General features: G+C 44.8%; 1 protein-coding gene across 4 annotated transcripts in view; it reads right to left on the bottom strand.

The window, feature by feature from the left end:
* The window catches only part of LOC115112903 (sorting nexin-29-like), a 165,739-nt gene that overhangs the window by 138,198 nt on the left and 8,820 nt on the right, over positions 1 to 18,721 (bottom strand). For all 4 annotated transcript variants that reach the window (XM_029639944.2, XM_029639945.2, XM_029639946.2 and 1 more), the window contains exons 5-11: positions 10,307 to 10,487; positions 10,129 to 10,199; positions 6,624 to 6,890; positions 6,099 to 6,465; positions 5,869 to 5,987; positions 5,196 to 5,283; positions 2,610 to 2,698 (exon numbers count right to left, since the gene is read on the bottom strand). In XM_029639944.2, the coding sequence (XP_029495804.1) occupies positions 2,610 to 2,698; positions 5,196 to 5,283; positions 5,869 to 5,987; positions 6,099 to 6,465; positions 6,624 to 6,890; positions 10,129 to 10,199; positions 10,307 to 10,487 (1,182 nt within the window). The remainder of the gene's footprint in view (positions 1 to 2,609; positions 2,699 to 5,195; positions 5,284 to 5,868; positions 5,988 to 6,098; positions 6,466 to 6,623; positions 6,891 to 10,128; positions 10,200 to 10,306; positions 10,488 to 18,721) is intronic.

Raw genomic sequence — 18,721 nt, forward strand, 5'->3', positions numbered from 1 at the left:
GGATAGAGTAGACATCACTGTTACATCCACAGACAGCATGAGCTACTGAGTGGGGAAAATCTGGTTCAATACACCGACGCATGTCTTGTATTCAAGATCCTAATGGCCCCCTCCCTCCACTTAGTACTTCAGTCAAACAGAAAAACTCACGGCAGCAGATCCACAAGTCTCAGTCTATCGGAGTGCTACGTGTTGCTTGTCCTATGTTGCTCAGTCTGTCAGCATGCTACGTGTTGCTTGTCCTATGTTGCTCAGTCTGTCGGCGTGCTACGTGTTGCTTGTCCTATGTTGCTCAGTCTGTCGGCGTGCTACGTGTTGCTTGTCCTATGTTGCTCCGTGTTGCTTGTCCTATGTTGCTCAGTCTGTCGGCGTGCTACGTGTTGCTTGTCCTACGTTGCTCAGTCTGTCGGCGTGCTACGTGTTGCTTGTCCTACGTTGCTCTGTCTGTCGGCATGCTACGTGTTGCTTGTCCTATGTTGCTCCGTCTGCCGGCGTGCTACGTGTTGCTTGTCCTATGTTGCTCAGTCTGTCAGCATGCTACGTGTTGCTTGTCCTATGTTGCTCTGTCTGTCGGCGTGCTACGTGTTGCTTGTCCTATGTTGCTCTGCATGTGCTCACTGCTCCTTGTTTATCAATATTTTTATTGTTTTTAATAACCGTCCCAGGGACTGCGGTTGAAAATTAGCCGGCTGCCTAAAACAGTCACTTTTACTGAAAGGTTGATTAAAATGTGCACTGTCCCTGTAAAAATACAAATAAACTAAGGGAGGGATAAAACAGTTATTGACATGACTGAAATTGAAGTGTGTTATTTCCCCCTCTGATTTGAGCCCAAACAAAACGCTCGCTTTCCCTACACTGCACAATTTTATTCAGTCATCATCAGCACAGATCAATCCCGTAATGTTGGAGTTTCTAGATAAACTGAAAGCTAACTTTGCAACGAGATTTGATGAGTTTAAGTCCCTACAGTGGTGGTGCAGTTTATTATAGGGACCTGTTCTCTACTGATGCAGGGGGAGAGAGCCCTCCACTAAAACTAGTCAACTGAGATAAAAGGTTTCTGTGTGTAAAAAAAAAAGTGTTAAATGATAAAGAAATGGAAAATAGAACAGAATGTGATGCTGGTCAGCTGAGATATGCCATGCATAAAAGGTTTCCCATGTGTAAATAAAAACAAAAGATAAAACGGACAGGAAAGTAGAAATTAATGTGATGCAGGTCAACGGTGTACAAATGTGTTCCATTATTTAAAGAAATGCACGCATTGAATTAGGCCCATCTTAAAGCACTTAAAATGAACTTTTAGCAACATTTGATTTGAATAAAAGTGCTTTATAAACATCATAATTGTGTCTTTGCATTGTTTTTTTAATACCGGTTTTAGTAATGTCTTGCCCCCCTGTAAAATACCTTTTTCAAATCTGGCCCCCATAAGAATATAGTTGAATAGTCTTGACATGAGCATGGGACCAGCCATGCTACTAAAATAGCACCGCGGCCCAGATACATACACACCATACAGTCACAGCACAGCTCTTTACTCACATGACGGATATAGGCTAATACATAGACCTACTTCTCTCAGTGCAGTGCTATGGAAAAAGTGGCAAGTGCCAAGGCCTTATGAATACCAAAGTATTTACTCAATTATAAGCAAATAAATTATACAGATCAGCTGTTGGCTATCAACAGCCACGAAGCTTAGAAGTGGAGCTTGTTTTGGCCCCGGACGCATTTCAAAAGGTAGGTCTACAACGCAAAGCCTCGGTTAAGTGGCTGGTTGAGGTGAAGAAGAGGAGGATGATGAAGATGGGCGCTAGAGGAGGAGAGGACAGAACCATTATATCTGAAGCTCCCAACTCCACATCACTGCTCCAGAAATGTAACATTTACGATAACCATGCGTTCACCACAGGAAAACAGCACCGGCGATCCATTAACGAGCTGAATAGTGTGTGTGTGGCAGACGCTAACATAATGGTGGACCTTGGCTTATGTTCTTTATACTGCACACAATGTTCTCTATCTATACACACACACACACAGTACTCCTCTTTTGAGAGCTGCTAATCTTTTGAGTGTTTGACTATAGACGAGAGTTACAACTTTAGCCGTGACTGTGGGTCTTCCACAGTGCTTAAAGGCAGACCGTCACACTTGGATCCCCAGCCCTGATACCCTGACTAACATTACAGGCTTGGTGAGATCCACACACAGGAAACACATCACATCAATATGAGCATCAACGGGGCTAACCTCTGCTAAGCTTTAGAGAATTACACAAATCACGTCCTAGAGGCGAAAACACAGACAGCGTGTAAACGGTGTAAACATTTTATATTCCCGGAAGTTTTGAAAGACAATAGAGCAGAAGAAATGTGGATGACTGGTGTGTGTTGTATAGAGAAATGAGATCTATCGAAGAAGACATGATTTTCTGAGGGTACCATTCTGTTTCAGTCCTATAAACTGGAGATTACAGTTCGAGTACACACAGGGCACACCGATACTGAATTAACAGTGCCATCTCCTGGTTGAATAAAAAAATTCTCATCATACTGAATTCCCTTCTTAAAACACATGTTTAGTATAGCACACACACTCACCCACTGTCATGGACTCTGGTAGACCGGGGGTGGCACTGGGAAGGACACTAGAGAGAGGTGCATTCTGGCCCGGCGGGCTGGCCTCCAAGCTGCAACACCACAGAGGGAGAGAGAATGTTACGTGCATATCTCCATCCAATAACTCTCAAGACTATTGAAATCAAATTTTATTAGTCACATACACATGGTTAGCAGATGTTAATGCGAGTGTAGCGAAATGCTTGTGCTTCTATTTCCGATAGTGCAGTAATAGCTAACAAGTAATCTAACAATTCCACAACAACTACCTAATACACACAAATCTAAGTAAAGGAATGGAATAAGAATATGTACATATAAATATATGAATGAGTGAAGACCGAGAAGCTTAGGCAAGATGCAATAGATGGTATAAAATACAGTATATACACATGAGATGAGTAATGCAAGATAAGTAAACATTATTAAAGTGCCATTATTAAAGTGACTAGTGATCCATTTATTAAAGTGGCAACAGCCTCTCTGTGTCATTGATGGCTGTTTAACAGTCTGAAGGCCTTGAGATAATGCTGTTTCTCTGGTCTCTCGGCCCCTGTTTTGATGCACCTGTACTGACCTCGCCTTCTGGATGATAGCGGGGTGAACAGGCAGTGGCTCAGGTGGTGGTTGTCCTTCATGATCTTTTTGACCTTCCTGTGACATCGGGTGGTGTAGGTGTCCTGGAGGGCAGGTAGTTTACCCCCGGTGATGCATAGTGCAAACCGCACCACCCTCTGGAGAGCCTTGCGGTTGTGGGCGGTGCAGTTGCCATACCAGGCGGTAATAGAGCCCGACAGGATGCTCTCAATTGTGCATCTGTATAAGTTTGTGAGGGTTTTAGGTGATAAGCCACATTTCTTTAGCCTCTGGAGGTTCAAGAGGCGCTGTTGCGCCTTCTTCACCACACTGTCTGTGTGGGTGGACCATTTCAGATTGTCAGTGATGTGTACGGTTAGGAACATTTTTTTTGTTTTAAACGTTCCACCTTCACTGCTGCCCCGTCAATTTGTTGACTTTGAGTGAAAGGTTATTTTCCTGACAGCACACAGAGGGCCTTACCTCCTCCCTGTAGGCTGTCTCATCATTGTAATCAAGCCCACTACTGTTGTCGTCTACAAACTTGATGATTGAGTTGGAGGCGTGCATGGCCACGCAGTCATGGGTGAACAGGGAGTACAAAGGGGGCTGAGCACGCACCTTTGTGGGGCCCCAGTGTTGAGGATCAGCGAAGAGGAGATGTTGTTTCCTAACTTCACCACCTGGGGTGGCCCATCAGAAAGTCCAGGGCCCAATTGCACAGGGCGGGGTTGAGACCCTGGTCGTCAACCTTAATGATGAGCTTGGAGAGTACTATGGTGTTGAATGCTGAGCTGTCGTTGATGAATAGCATTCTTACATAGGTATTCCTCTTGTCCAGATGGGATAGGGCAGTGTGCAGTGTGATGGCGATTGCATCATCTGTGGACCTATTGGGGCGGTATGCAAATTGAAGTGGGTCTAGGGTGGCAGGTAAGGTGATAGGATCCTTGACTAGTCTCTCAAAGAACTTCATGATGATTTTCAGTTTTGCGCAAATACCGCCATCTATCCATGGTTTCATTTAGTTCAGTTACCTTTGCCTTCTTGGGTACAGGAACAATGGTGGCCATCTTGAAGCATGTAGGGACAGCAGACTGGGAAAGGATTGATTGAATATGTCCGTAAACTCACCAGCCATGCCGTCTGGGCTGGCAGCCTTGCGAGGGTTAACACATTTAAATGTCGGCCATGGAGGAGGAGAGGGAGGGCCCGCAGTCCTTGGTAGCGGGCCACGTCGGTGTCACGGTATTATCCTCAAAGCGGGCAAAGGTGTTTAGTTTGTCTGGAAGCGTGACGTCGGTGTCCATGACGTGGCTGGTTTTTCATTTTGTTGTCCGTAATTGCCTGTAGACCCTGCCACATACGTCTTGTGTCTAAGCCGTTGAATTGCGACTCCACTTTGTCCCTATACCGACATTTCGCTTGTTTGATTGCCTTGGGGGGATTAACAACACCGTTTATATTTGTCCATATTCCCAGTCATCATTCCATTGTTGAATGCAGTGGGTTGTGCTTTCAGTTTTGCGCAAATACCGCCATCTATCCATGGTTTCTGGTTAGGGTAGGTTTTAATAGTCTCCGATGCGCTTCCTTATAAACGCACTCACGGAATCAGCATATAAATCGTTATTCTGAATGTTATTCTGAAGCGTGGATTCCGATTGGTCAGACCAGCGTTGAATAGTTCTAATCACGGGTACATCCTGTTTGAGTTCTTGCCTGTAGGACTGTAGGAGCAAAATGGAGTAGTGGTCGGATTTGCCGAAGGAAGGGTGGGGGAGGGCCGTGCGTGCATTGCGGAAGTTTAGAGTAGCAGTGATCGAGTGTATTGCCCGCACAAGTGCTACAGTCAATATGCTGATAGGATTTAGGTAGTCTTGTCCTCAAATTTGCTTTGTTAAAATCAAAACTATGAACTATTGAAGTGAGCTCGGTTTTCTTCCCTCCCTTGTTAAGATCATGTGCATGTAAAATTGACTGACAACATACTTGAACTGCAGCTGGGTTCTGGTTGTCTCGTGGTTGCCTGTGGAATCTGTCTGTACAGGAAATGCAACTGTATCCTCCACTGAACCGACTGAAACAAAATGAAAGTGCAAACAATGCTGAGGAATGTTTTGAATCAAATCTGTCTGCTTTAAGAATATGCTTCCCATATTCAACAGAAGCTTAGTAAATGTACAGAACCAGTCAAAAGTTGACACCTACTCATTCAAGTTTTTTTTAAACTTTTACTATTTTCTACATTGTAGAATAATAGTGAAGACATCAAAACTGTAAAATAACACATATGGAATCATGTAGTGACCAAAAAAGTACCAAGAGTGTGCACAGCTGCCATCAAGGCAAAGGGTGGTTACTACATGATTCCATATGTTTATTTCATAGCTTTGATGTCTTCACTATTATACTGCAATGTAGAAAATAGTTTTTTTTTTTAATAACTTGAATGAGTAGGTGTCCAAACTTTTAACTGGTACTGTATAATTACCTCTAAGTAACGTCACACACTATTCTCTTTTAACACCAGTCTGCCGTTTCTATAGAAACAAACTCCAAAAATGAACCAACACACTATAACCAAACTTCTGTGAATGTGTAAGAAATGACTGGTGAGCCCAGAGGACTGGGTTGAGGAACAGAGGGGAGGAGCCTGGCTCACCTGGCTGAGAGTATGAGTGGCTGGAGGCCACAGGAATGAGGATGTTTGAACTGTCATGATCAGTCATGGCCTGCAGAGGGCTACACGTGGACACACTGGATAGGCTCCCCACCACCACTCTGTACACACACACCACAGCAAGTACACTTGTTTATATCAATCATTGTTTAAGAGTTTCCCACCATGCTTATTGTATGGTTAAGAAAGTGAAAGTCTCCATAGTTACTCACTGGTTAGTGCTGGCCCTGTCATGGAGGGGGCTCTGTAGCTGTGGTCTGCTCTTGTACACCTCCTCTTCCTCATCATTATCAATCATCTTGGAGTCTGGCAGAGCCCTGGAGAAAGGAGGAGACCTGGCCCAGCTGACTATCCCAGGCTCGGGCATCCCGTTCTGGGGAGGCGAGAGGGAGGAGGGCTCCAGTGGGTCAGTGCCCTCCTCCAGACTGACCTGAGGAGCAGTGGTGCTCTTCCTGAGAGTGGCAGTACTCCCCCCCACCTCCTCATCCTCGTCCTCTGCTCCCCCATCCAGGTCGTCATCGAAAGAGATGATGTTGGTGATTTTCTTTTTCCTCCGTCGCTCCTTCCTCAGGCCAGAGTCTGGAGAGGAGAGAGAAAAAGTAGTCCGTTTCATATCCATGTTTTTGGGCTTATTATTATCATCATCATCATCTTAGTAAGAATATGAATAGAACTGAATATAAATAATTGGTTATATCCACTGTTCCCCTAAGTTGATTGTAAATTCTCCTCCCTACCTGCGGAGGCGCTGCGGGGCAGGACAGGCAGTGGGTCTGTGGAGCCGTCAGGGCAGTGGGTGGGGATGAAGCCTGGCACCACAGTGGTGGCGGTGCTGATCTCCCTGAGCAGAGTGCTCACCCCCTGGGTCGACTCCTTCCATAAGCTCCCTATGCCCTGGGTGGACTCCTTCAGGAGGTGGCTCACGGAAGAGGAGGAGCCTGCTCGGATCACACCATTTAGGTCCTTATTGTCGATGTTGATGGCAAACAGGATGGAGTTCAGTCCTGTGTGAGAAAGAGGGTCTAGTTAGAAGTCATTCACACAGCACAGCCTAGTTAGAGCACTAGCGGTAGTGGATAAGGTGAATTGGTTCCTCCATACTTACACTGAAAAAATATATAAAATCACAACAATTTCAAAGATTACTGATTACTGAGGTGAAGTTCATATTGGGAAATTGGTCAACTGAAATAAATGATGCCCTAATCTATGGATTTCACATTACCAGGAAAAGAGATAAGGTATCTGTGACCAACAGCTGCATAACACAGGTATTCCAAAACTGGGGTACACTTACACCTGCAATTTCGTTGAGGGTACGCCAAATAAAAATATGATTCACATGTTTATTTTTTGATTTTTTTAAATACAAAAAATATATATTTTATTATTTTTTTATTCACATATTCAAAACAGGGCTATACATTTGGGTAAGTTTTTTTTTCCTCGCCTGAGTAGCCTCGTTTCACTGGCAAAAATATAATTAAACCATTTAGTGTTCAGAAAAATAACAACAATGTCAAATACAGGTAGCCTAGTCAAATAATTAACATCTAATCACATGAACCGTTACTCTCTCGTGGGAATTCCACTAATGGTCTGTATGTAGCTGCTGCTCATGTTGGTATCTGTACTGATGGTGTAAAAGCCATGACAGGGAGACATAGTGGAGTGGTAATGCACGTGCAAGCAGTTGCTCCCGACGCCACTTGGGTACACTGCAGAGGTTCTTGCTGCCAAGGGAATGCCTGACAGCTTGAAAGACGTTTTGGACACTACAGTGAAAATGGTTAAATTTGTTAAAGCAAGGCCCCTCACCTCTCGTGCAGTGACCATGTAACGCTTTTACAACATACAGAAGTACGCTGGTTATCAAGGGGCAAAGTATTGACACGTCTTTTTGAATTGAGACGAGCTTAATGTTTTCTTTACTGACCATCATTTTCACTTGTCTGACAGCTTGCATGATGACGAGTTTCTCACACGACTGGCCTATCTGGGTGATGTTTTTTCCCCTTGCCTGAATGATCTGAATCTAGGATTACAAAGACTCTCCACAACTATATACACAATGCGAGGGACAAAATTGAAGATGTTGGAAGATGTTGGAGCTCCTCTGACTTCATTAACAAAGGACAACACACAGGCCTTTCCATCATTGTATGATTTTTTTGTGTGCAAATTAACTCAAGCTTAGGGACAATGTCAAATGTGATATAGCAAACCACCTAAGTGAGTTTGGTGCGCAATTACGCAGGTACTTTCCCGAAACAGATGACACAAACGACTGGATTCGTTAACCCTATCAAGACCTGCCTATAGTCCAACATCTGAACAAGAAAGCCTCATCGAAATTGCAACAAGCCGTTCTGTGAAAATTGTATTTAATCAGAAGCCACTGCCAGATTTATGGATTGGGCTGATGTCAGAGTATCCTGCCTTGGCAAATTGTGCTGTTAAGACACTGATGCCTTTTGCAACCATGTACCTATGCGAGAGTGGATTCTCGGCCCTCACTAGCATGAAAACTAAATACAGGCACAGACTGTGTATGGAAAATGATTTAAGACTGAGACTCTCTCCAATACAACATTGCAGAGTTATGTGCATCCTTTCAAACACACCCTTCTCATCAACCTGTGGTGAGTTATCCACAATTTTGAATAAACAAGTAAGGTTTTATATGTAAGATGGTTAAATTAAAAGGGCAACATTATTGATTATTATTTGTGCCCTGGTACTATAAGAGCTCTTACTCACTTCCCACAAGCAAGGGTTGTGAGAAAAACTCACTCTTTCTTACGTTTAATATATGTATCGTATAGTGTGTGTGAGGCAGGCTTACAACGATGGCAAAAAAACAACATTTGAGAGTGCACAGACCCTGGTGCTAGAGGGGGTACGCAGCTGGAGGTTGAATGTTTAAAGTTTGGGAACCACTGCCTTAAAAAGGTAGGGGCATTGATCAACAACAACAAAAGGTCCGTATCTGGTGTGACCTCCATTTGCCTCATGCAGCACGACACATCTCCTTCACATAGAGTTCAATGGCTGTGCAAAATTGCTGGAAATTGATGGGAACTGGAACACGCTGAACCAGAGCATCCCAAACCTGCTCAATGGGTGACATGTCAAGTGAGTATACAGGCCATCTTCCAGGAATTGTGTACAGATCCTTGCAACATGGGACCATGCATTATCATGAGGTGATGGCGGCGGACGAATGGCACGACAATGGGCCTCAAGATATCACGGTATCTCTGTGCGTTCAAATTCCCATAGATAAAATGCAATTGTGTTCGTTCTCTGAAGCTTATGCCTGCCCATACATAACCCTACCATGGGGCACTCTTTTTCTTGTACTTTTTACCTACCTTATTCTGCCGATCTTTTCTCATCGCTGCAACTCCCCAACGGGCTCGGGAGAGACGAAGGTCGAGTCCTGTGTCCCCCGAAACAAGACCAGCCAAGCTGCGCTTCTTAACAAACGCCTGCTTAACCCGGAAGCCAGCTGCACCAATGTGTCGGAGGAAACACTGTTCAACTGATGACCGAAGTCAGCCTGCAGGCACCCGGCACCCCACAAGGAGTCGCTAGAGCGCGATGAGCCAAGTAAACCCCCCGCCGCCAAACTCTCCCCTAACCCGAACGAAGATGGGCCAATTGTGCGCCTCCCTATGAGGTCTCCCGGTCACGGCCGGTAATGACACAGCCTGGGATTGAACCCTAGGCTGTAGTGATGCTGCGACACTCGGGAGACCTCCATGGGACACTCTGTTCACAACATTGACATCAGCTGCCCTGGTGGCTGGTCTCAGAATATCCCCGCAGGTGAAGAAGGCGGATGTGAAGGTCCTGGGCTGACATTTTAAAGTGGCCTTTTATTGTCCCCAGCACAAGAAGCACCTGTGTAATGATCATGCTGTTTAATAGGCTTCTTGATATGCCACAACTGTCAGGTGAAAGGATTGTCTAAGCAAATTCGAAATGCTAATTAAAAAGGGATGTAAACAAATTTGTGCACAAAATTTGAGAGAAATAAGCTTTTTGTGGATATGGCATATATCTGGGATCTTTTATTTCAGCTCATGAAAACAAAACTTAACACGTTGCATTTCTATTTTCGTTCACATCACACAGGGAATGAGTGACTGAACTGTAACTCATCGCTTACTGTAAAGCAGCTCTCTGAATGGCAGAGATATGAATAAGTTTCACCACAAGAATCAGTCATGCACTCACCTGCAGCCATGGTGGGCAGCATGCTGGCTCGCTCCTCATCCATAATAAACGCCCAGTCTTCATAGAAGGTGCTAGAAAACACACAGAAAAAAATATATACTTCCAGGAAAGGTCCAAACTCCACACACACAAACTGACCTAAGATAAATACACACACACACACACACACAGCACTTACCCGGGGCGCATGCGGTCTGCAAGCAGAGTGTGTAGGTAGCGCTCTAGTGAGTGTTCATTGAGGGCACAGCGGAGCCAGGCTCGACCGCGGCCCAACTCAGAGGAGATGTGTCTCAGGGAGTAGAACCGCTGCAGCTCATGGCGGTTCAGATACTCCTTCACATAGAACCAGAACGTCAGCTCTGACCGAGAGATAAAAAAATAAAAAAAGAGTCTCTCAGAGCGTTCAGTCAGCCCACTGACACCCCTATCAGATCACAGCAAAATCACACTACTTGAACAGAGCAATACTCAAATCACGAGGCATCAAAGCCAAAGGAACTGAATAATATTAAGAAATGCTAAAGATGAAAGGAAAGTAATGTGGAAATCTACAAAAAAAAACAATTAGGCAACAACAAATTCAATCCCTTTTAGACAACTTCCTGGACAAAACGTGTCACTGCAATAGTGAAGGTGTAAACTTGGCAGTAGAAAACCTGTCAGCTTTCCTATCAAAAATAAATAAATCAAGCAGAAAACCTAAGACAATTAACAACAATGACAAGTGGTTTGATGAAGAATGCAAAAACCTAAGAAAGAAATTGAGAAACCTATCCAACCAAAAACAGAGACCCACAAAACCCGAGGATACGCCTTCACTATGATGAATCACTAAAACAATACAGAAAATCAACGGGAAAAAAGGAACAGCACGTCAGAAATCAGCACAATGTAATTGATCATGCCACGGTATACCCTACGGTAGTGATTGGGGTCAAGTTTGTCTCCTAGTATAGCCCATTGGAATTTGTGGTCTGTATATTTTAACATTAACAGCAGACTCATACATTTCCTCAGTGAAAACAATATACTGAGCAAATGTCAAATTGGCTTTTTACCAAATTACCGTACGACCACGTATTCACCCTGCACACCCTAATGGACAAAGAAACGAACCAAAACAAAGGCAAAATCTCATGATTTGTTGATTTAAAAAAAGCTTGACTCAATTTCACATGAAGGTCTGCAATACAATTAATGGAAAGTGGTGTTGGGGAAAAAGCATACATTATAAAATCCATGTACACAATCAACAACTGTGCGATTAAAATTGGCAAAAACAAACGTTTCGTTCCACAGGGCCGGGGGGGTGAGACAGGGATGCAGCTTAAGCCCCACACTCTTCAACATATACGTGTGTGTGTATATACAAACACATACATATATACACTGCTCAAAAAAATAAAGGGAACACTAAAATAACACATCCTAGATCTGAATGAATACTTTTTTTTCTTTACATAGTTGAATGTGCTGACAACAAAATCACACAAAAATGATCAATGGAAATGAAATTAATCAACCCATGGAGTTCTGGATTTGGAGTCACTCTCAAAATTAAAGTGGCTGATCCAACTTTGATGTAATGTCCTTAAAACAAGTCAAAATGAGGCTCAGTAGTGTGTGTGGCTTCCACATGCCTGTATGTCCTCCCTACAACGCCTGGGCATGCTCCTGATGAGGTGGCGGATGGTCTCCTGAGGGATCTCCTCCCAGACCTGGACTAAAGCATCCGCCAACTCCTGGACAGTCTGTGGTGCAACGTGGCGTTGGTGGATGGAGCGAGACATGATGTCCAAGATGTGCTCAATTGGATTCAGGACTGGGGAACGGGCGGGCCAGTCCATAGCATCAATGCCTTCCTCTTGCATGAACTGCTGACACACTCCAGCCACATGAGGTCTAGCATTGTCTTGCATTAGGAGGAACCCAGGGCCAACCGCACCAGCATATGGTCTCACAAGGGGTCTGAGGATCTCATCTCGGTACCTAATGGCAGTCAGGCTACCTCTGGCGAGCACATGGAGGGCTGTGCGGTCCCCCAAAGAAATGCCACCCCACACCATGACTGACCCACCGCCAAACCGGTCATGCTGGAGGATGTTGCAGGCAGCAGAACGTTCTCCACGGCGTCTCCAGACTCTGTCACGTCTGTCACATGTGCTCAGTGTGAACCTGCTTTCGTCTGTGAAGAGCACAGGGCGCCAGTGGCGAATTTGCCAATCTTGGTGTTCTCTGGCAAATGCCAAACGTCCTGCACTGTGTTGGGCTGTAAGCACAACCCCCACCCGTGGACGTCGGGCCCTCATACCACCCTCATGGAGTCTGTTTCTGACCGTTTGAGCAGACACATGCACACTTGTGGCCTGCTGGAGGTCATTTTGCAGGGCTCTGGCAGTGCTCCTCCTGCTCCTCCTTGCATAAAGGCGGAGGTAGCGGTCCTGCTGCTGGGTTGTTGCCCTCCTACGGCCTCCTCCACGTCTCCTGATGTCCTGGCCTGTCTCCTGGTAGCGCCTCCATGCTCTGGACACTACGCTGACAGACACAGCAAACCTTCTTGCCACAGCTCACATTGATGTGCCATCCTGGATGAGCTGCACTACCTGAGCCACTTGTGTGGGTTGTAGACTCCTGTCTCACCGCCAGCATTCAAAAGTGACCAAAACATCAGCCAGGAAGCATAGGAACTGAGAAGTGGTCTGTGGTCACCACCTGCAGAACCACTCCTTTATTGGGGGTGTCTTGCTAATTGCCTATAATTTCCAACTGTTGTCTATTCCATTTGTACAACAGCATGTGAAATTTATTGTCAATCAGTGTTGCTTCCTAAGTGGACAGTTTTGATTTCACAGAAGTGTGATTGACTTGGAGTTACATTGTGTTGTTTAAGTGTTCCTTTTATTTTTTTGAGCAGTGTATATGGGGCGGCAGGTTTGTGGTTAGAGCATTGGACTAGTAACCGAAAAGTTGCAAGTTCAAATCCTCGAGCTGACAAGGTACAAATCTGTCGTTCTGCCCCTGAACAGGCAGTTAACCCACTGTTCCTAGGCCGTCATTGAAAATAAGAATTTGTTGTTAACTGACTTGCCTAGTTAAATAAAAGGTAAAAATATATATACACACACACACATATAATTTTTAAAAAAAAATCTATGAATTGGAGATATGAAGTGGAACTAGCACCCGGCCTCACCCTACTAAACCAAAAAAAGAAATCTCTTCTCACTGTCAACTGCGTTTATTTTCAGCAAACTTAACATGTAAATATTTGTATGAACATAACAAGAATAACAAAAAAACTGAACAAGTTCCACAGACATGTGACTTTACAGAAATGGAATAATGTGTCCCTGAACAAAGGGTCAAAATCAAAAGTAACAGTCAGTATCTGGTGTGGCCAACAGCTGCATTGAGTACTGCAGTGCATCTCCTCCTCATGGACTGCACCAGATTTGCCAGTTCTTGCTGTGAGATGTTACCCCACTCTTCCAGGAGGCCATTTCTGTGTGGGGGGGAGGGGCCTAGCCCTCACCCTCCAACCCAACAGTTCCCAGACGTGCTCAATGGGATAGAGATCCGGGCTCTTCGCTGGCCAAGGCAGAACCCTGACATTCCGGTCTTGCAGGAAATCATGCACAGAACGAGCAGTATGGCTGGTGGCATTGTCATGCTAGAGAGTCATGTCAGGATGAGCCTGCAGGAAGGGTACCACATGAGGGAGTAGGATGTCTTCCCTATAACGCACAGCGGTGAGATTTCCTGCAATGACAACAAGCTCGGTCCAATGATGCTGTGACACACCGCCCCAGACCATGACGGACCGTCCACCTCCAAAATCGATCCTACTCCAGAGTACAGGCCTCGGTGTAATGCTCATTCCTTCGACGATAAACTCAAATCCGACCATCACCCCTGGGAGAGACAAAACCGCGACTCGTCAGTGAAGAGCACTTTTTGCCAGTCCTGTCTGGTCCAGCGACGGTGGGTTTGTGCCCATAGGCGACGTTGTTAACTGTGATGTCTGGTGAGGACCTGCCTTATAACAGGTCTACAAGCCCTCAGTCCAGCCTCTCTCAGCCTATTGCAGACAATCTGACCACTGATGGAGGGATTGTGCGTTCCTGGTGTAACTCGGGCAGCTGTTGTTGCCATCCTGTACCTGTCCCGCAGGTGTGATGTTCGGATCTACCGATCCTGCGGTAGAAGTGTTGTTACATGTGGTCTGCAACTGCGAGTACGATCAGCTGTCCTACTGTTTGCTGATGATCTGGTGCTTCTGTTCAACCAAGGAGGACCTACAGCAGCAACCTAGATCTTCTGCACAGATTCTGTCAGACCTGTGCCCTTACAGTAAATCTCACTAAGACAAAAAAATAATGGTGTTCCAAAAAAAGGTCCAGATGCCAGGACCACAAATACAAATTCCATCTCGACACCATTGCCCTAGAGCACACAAAAAACTATACATTCCTCAGCCTAAACATCAGCGCTTACAAGTAACTTCCACAAAGCTGTGAACGATCTGAGAAACAAGACCTTCTATGCCATCAAAAGGAACATAAAATTAGACATACCTATTAGGATCTGGCTAAAAATAGTTGAATCAATTATAGAGTCCATTGCCCTGGAGTCCGCTCACCAACCAATAATTCACAAAATGGGACAAACACCAAATTGAGACTCTGCATGCCGAATTATGCAAATAATCTATGCAGAGCAGAATTAGGCCGATACCTGCAAATAATCCAAATCCAGAAAAGATATGTTAAATTCTACAACCATCTAAAAGGAAGCAATTCCCAAAACTTCCTTAACAAAGCCATCACCTACAGAGAGAAGAACATGGAGAAGAATCCCCTAACCAAGCTGTTCACAAACAGACTTCACAGGGCCCCAGGAGAGCAAAACAATTAGACCCAAACAAATCATGAGAAAACAAAAAGATAATTACTTGACACATTGGAAAGAATCAACAAAAAAACAGCAAACTAGAATGTTATTTGGGCCTAAACAACGAGTACAGTGGCAGAATACCGGACCACTGACTGACCCAAACTTAAGGAAAGATTTGACAATGTCAAATCAAATCACATTTTCTTGGTCACATGCACATATTTAGCAGAGGTTATTGCAGGTGTAGTGAAATGCTTGTGTTTCTAGCTCCAATAGTGAAGTAAACTAAGATGGCGTAGCAGTCGGACGTGTGTTTGTCTTGACCCGTGTAAAAGTAATTTTCCTCATTTTATTCGTATATATTTTATTCTCACTTTCCATCTACGGACTGAATATACTTTCCTGCAATGCGTGCGCCCAATGTGGTACAGATCTGCTTTTTTTATACTGTAGAACCAGAACCCCCATCAGAAGCTAGCCAGCTAACTAGCTCTGGACCATTACACCGGATCATCTGCAACCTGAGTGGCTACTGCTGGCTAACGCCTCTGTCCCGAAGCAAGCACTAGTTAGCCTTGAGCTATCCTCGAGCTAGGTACATTTCCTGGCTAGGCGAAGAGGTCTACCAGCTAATTCCTGGCCTACAATACTTTTGCCAATTGGCCCGGACCCTTAATTGCCGACACGGAGCCCCGCCAATCCATCACGACTAGTCTGCTGACGTAATCGTCTGAAGAGTTTTCAACAGGCTTTCCGTTGCCGAAGACCCATCTGCTAGGCCCGGCCCACTAGCTTTCTGAATCACCATGTCTCCAGCTCGCCTAGCGTAGTAGCGACTACCGAATGGCTCCCTGACTTACCTATTGCTGCTCATTGGACCCTATATGATCACTCGGCTACACCTGCCTCTCCCTAATGTCAATATGCCTTGTCTACTGCTGTTTAGGTAAGTTATTCTTGTTTTGTTTCACTGTAGAGCCCCCAGCATACCTTCAATAGCTCTTTTGTCCCACCCCCCACACGTGGAGACCTCACCTGGCTTAACTGGTGCCTCCAAAGACACAACCGTTCTCATCGTCACTCAATGCCTAGGTTTACCTCTACCGTCCTCACATCATACCATACCCTTGTCTGTAAATTATGCCCTGAATCTTTTCTACCATGCCCAGAATTCTGCTCCTTTTATTCTCTGTTCCCAACGCACTAGACGACCAGTTCTTATAGCCTTTAGCCGTACCCTTATCCTACGCTGTTCCTCTGGTGATGTAGAGGTTAATCCAGGCCCTGTACCCTCCATTACCCCACCTATTCCCCAGGCGCTCTCATTTGTTGAATACTGTAACCGTAAAAGCTTGGTTTCATGCATGTTAACATCAGAAGCCTCCTCACTAAGTTTGTTTTATTCACTGCTTTAGCACACTCCGCCAACCCTGATGTCCTAGCCGGGTCTGAATCCTGGCATAGGAAGGCCATTAAAAATTCTGAAATTTCCATCCCCAACTACAACATTTTCGACAAGATTACAACTCTGACCCCTTAGAACTGCCAATCTACTGCAGAGTTCTGTCATACTATCCAGGTCTGTGCCCAAACAGTTTGAGCTTCTACTTCTAAAAATCCACCTTTCCAGAAATAAGTCTCACTGTTGCCGCTTGTTATAGACCCCCCTCAGCCCCCAGCTGTGCCCTGGACACCATATGTGAATTGATTGCCCCCCATTTATCTTCAGAGTTCGTACTGTTAGGAGAACTAAACTGGGATACGCTTAGCAATCTAAACTAGATACCCTCAATCTCACACAAATGATCAAGGAACCTACCAGGTACAACCCTAAGTTCATAACCATGGACACCCTCATAGATATCATCCTGACCAACTTTCCCTCTAAGTACACCTCTGCTGTCTTCCACCAGTATCTCAGTGATCACTGCCTCATTGCCTGCGTCCGTAATGGGTCCGCAGTCAAACGACCACACCTCATCACTGTCAAACGCTCCCTAAAGCACTTCAGCGAGCAGGCATTTCTAATCGACCTGGCCCGGGTATCCTAGAAGGATATTGACCTCATCCCGTCAGTAGAGGGTGCCTGGTTATTCTTTAAAAGTGCTTTCCACAACATCTTAAATAAGCATGCCCCATTCAAAACAAATTGAATTGAGAACAGATATAGCCCTTGGTTCAGCCCAGACTTGAATGCCCTTGACTAGCACAAAAACATCCTGTGGCGGACTGCATTAGCATCAAATAGCCCCCGCGATATGCAACCTTTAAAGCTAGCTTTTTCAAACAGAAATGTGCATCCTGTAGCACTAATTCCCAAAAGTTTTGAGACACTATAAATCTTCTTGTGACTTTCAAACCCGGGTCCGGGAGCGTAATCGTCACCTGACACTAATTAGCATAACGCAACGGACATAAATCTTCCTAGAAAATCTTCATAATCATGAAAATCACAAGTGAAATATATTGGAACACAGCTTAGCCTTTTGTTAATCACCCTGTCATCTCAGATTTTCAAAATATGCTTTACAGCCAACGCTAGACAAGCATGTGTAAGTTTATCGATAGCCTAGCATAGCATTATGCCTTGCTAGCAGCAGGCAACCTTGTCACGGAAATCAGAAAAGCAATCAAATTAAATAGTTTACCTTTGATGAACTTCGGATGTTTTCACTCACGAGACTCCCAGGTAGATAGCCAAAGTTCATTTTTTCCCAAAAGACTATTTTTGTAGGCGAAATAGCTCCGTTTGTTCTTCACGTTTGGCTGAGAAATCGCCCGGAAATTGCAGTCACGACAACGCCAAAAAATATTCCAAATTAGCTCCATAATATCGACAGAAACATGGCAAACGTTGTTTATAATCAATCCTCAAGGTGTTTTTCTAATATCTATTCGATAATATATCCGTCGGGACAATTCGTTTTTCACTAGGACCGATTGGAGTAATGGCTACCTCTGTATTTTACGCGAGAATCTCTCTCGGAGCCACCATGTGACCACTTACGCAATGTGGCCGCCTACGGCTATTCTTCAACAGAAATGCGTAAAACTACGTCACAATGCTGTAGACACCTTGGGGAATACGTAGAAAGCGTAAGCTCGTTGATGGCACATTCACAGCGGAATAGGGACTCATTGGAACGCAGCGCTTTCAAAACCTGGGGCACTTCCGGATTGGATTTTTCTCAGGCTTTCGCCTGCAACATCAGTTCTGTTATACTCACAGACAATATCTTTACAGTTTTGGAAACGTTAGAGTGTTTTCTATCCAAAGCTGTCAATTATATGCATATTCTAGCATCTTGTCCTGACAAAATATCCCGTTTAAAACGGGAACGTTTTTTCTCCAGAAATGAAAATACTGCCCCCTAGTACCAACAGGATAATGTCCATGGAGAATAAGAGCATCCCCTCCCAGAGGCTAGGAAACACTGTCACCACAGATAAATCTACAATAATATATAATTTCAATAAGCATTTTTCTACGGCTGGCCATGCTGTGGACCTGGCTACCCCAACCCCGGCCAACAACTCTGCACCCCCCGCAGAAACTTGCCCAATTCCCCCCGCTTCTCCTTCACCCAGACAGCTGATGTTGTGAAAGAGCTGCAAAAGCTGGATACCTACAAATCAGCTAGGCTAGAGAATCTGGACCATCTCTTTCTAAAATTATCCGTCGAAATTGTTGCAGTCCCTA

The sequence above is a fragment of the Oncorhynchus nerka genome, linkage group LG28 (genome assembly GCF_034236695.1).
Source record: "Oncorhynchus nerka isolate Pitt River linkage group LG28, Oner_Uvic_2.0, whole genome shotgun sequence".
NCBI lineage: Eukaryota > Metazoa > Chordata > Actinopteri > Salmoniformes > Salmonidae > Oncorhynchus > Oncorhynchus nerka.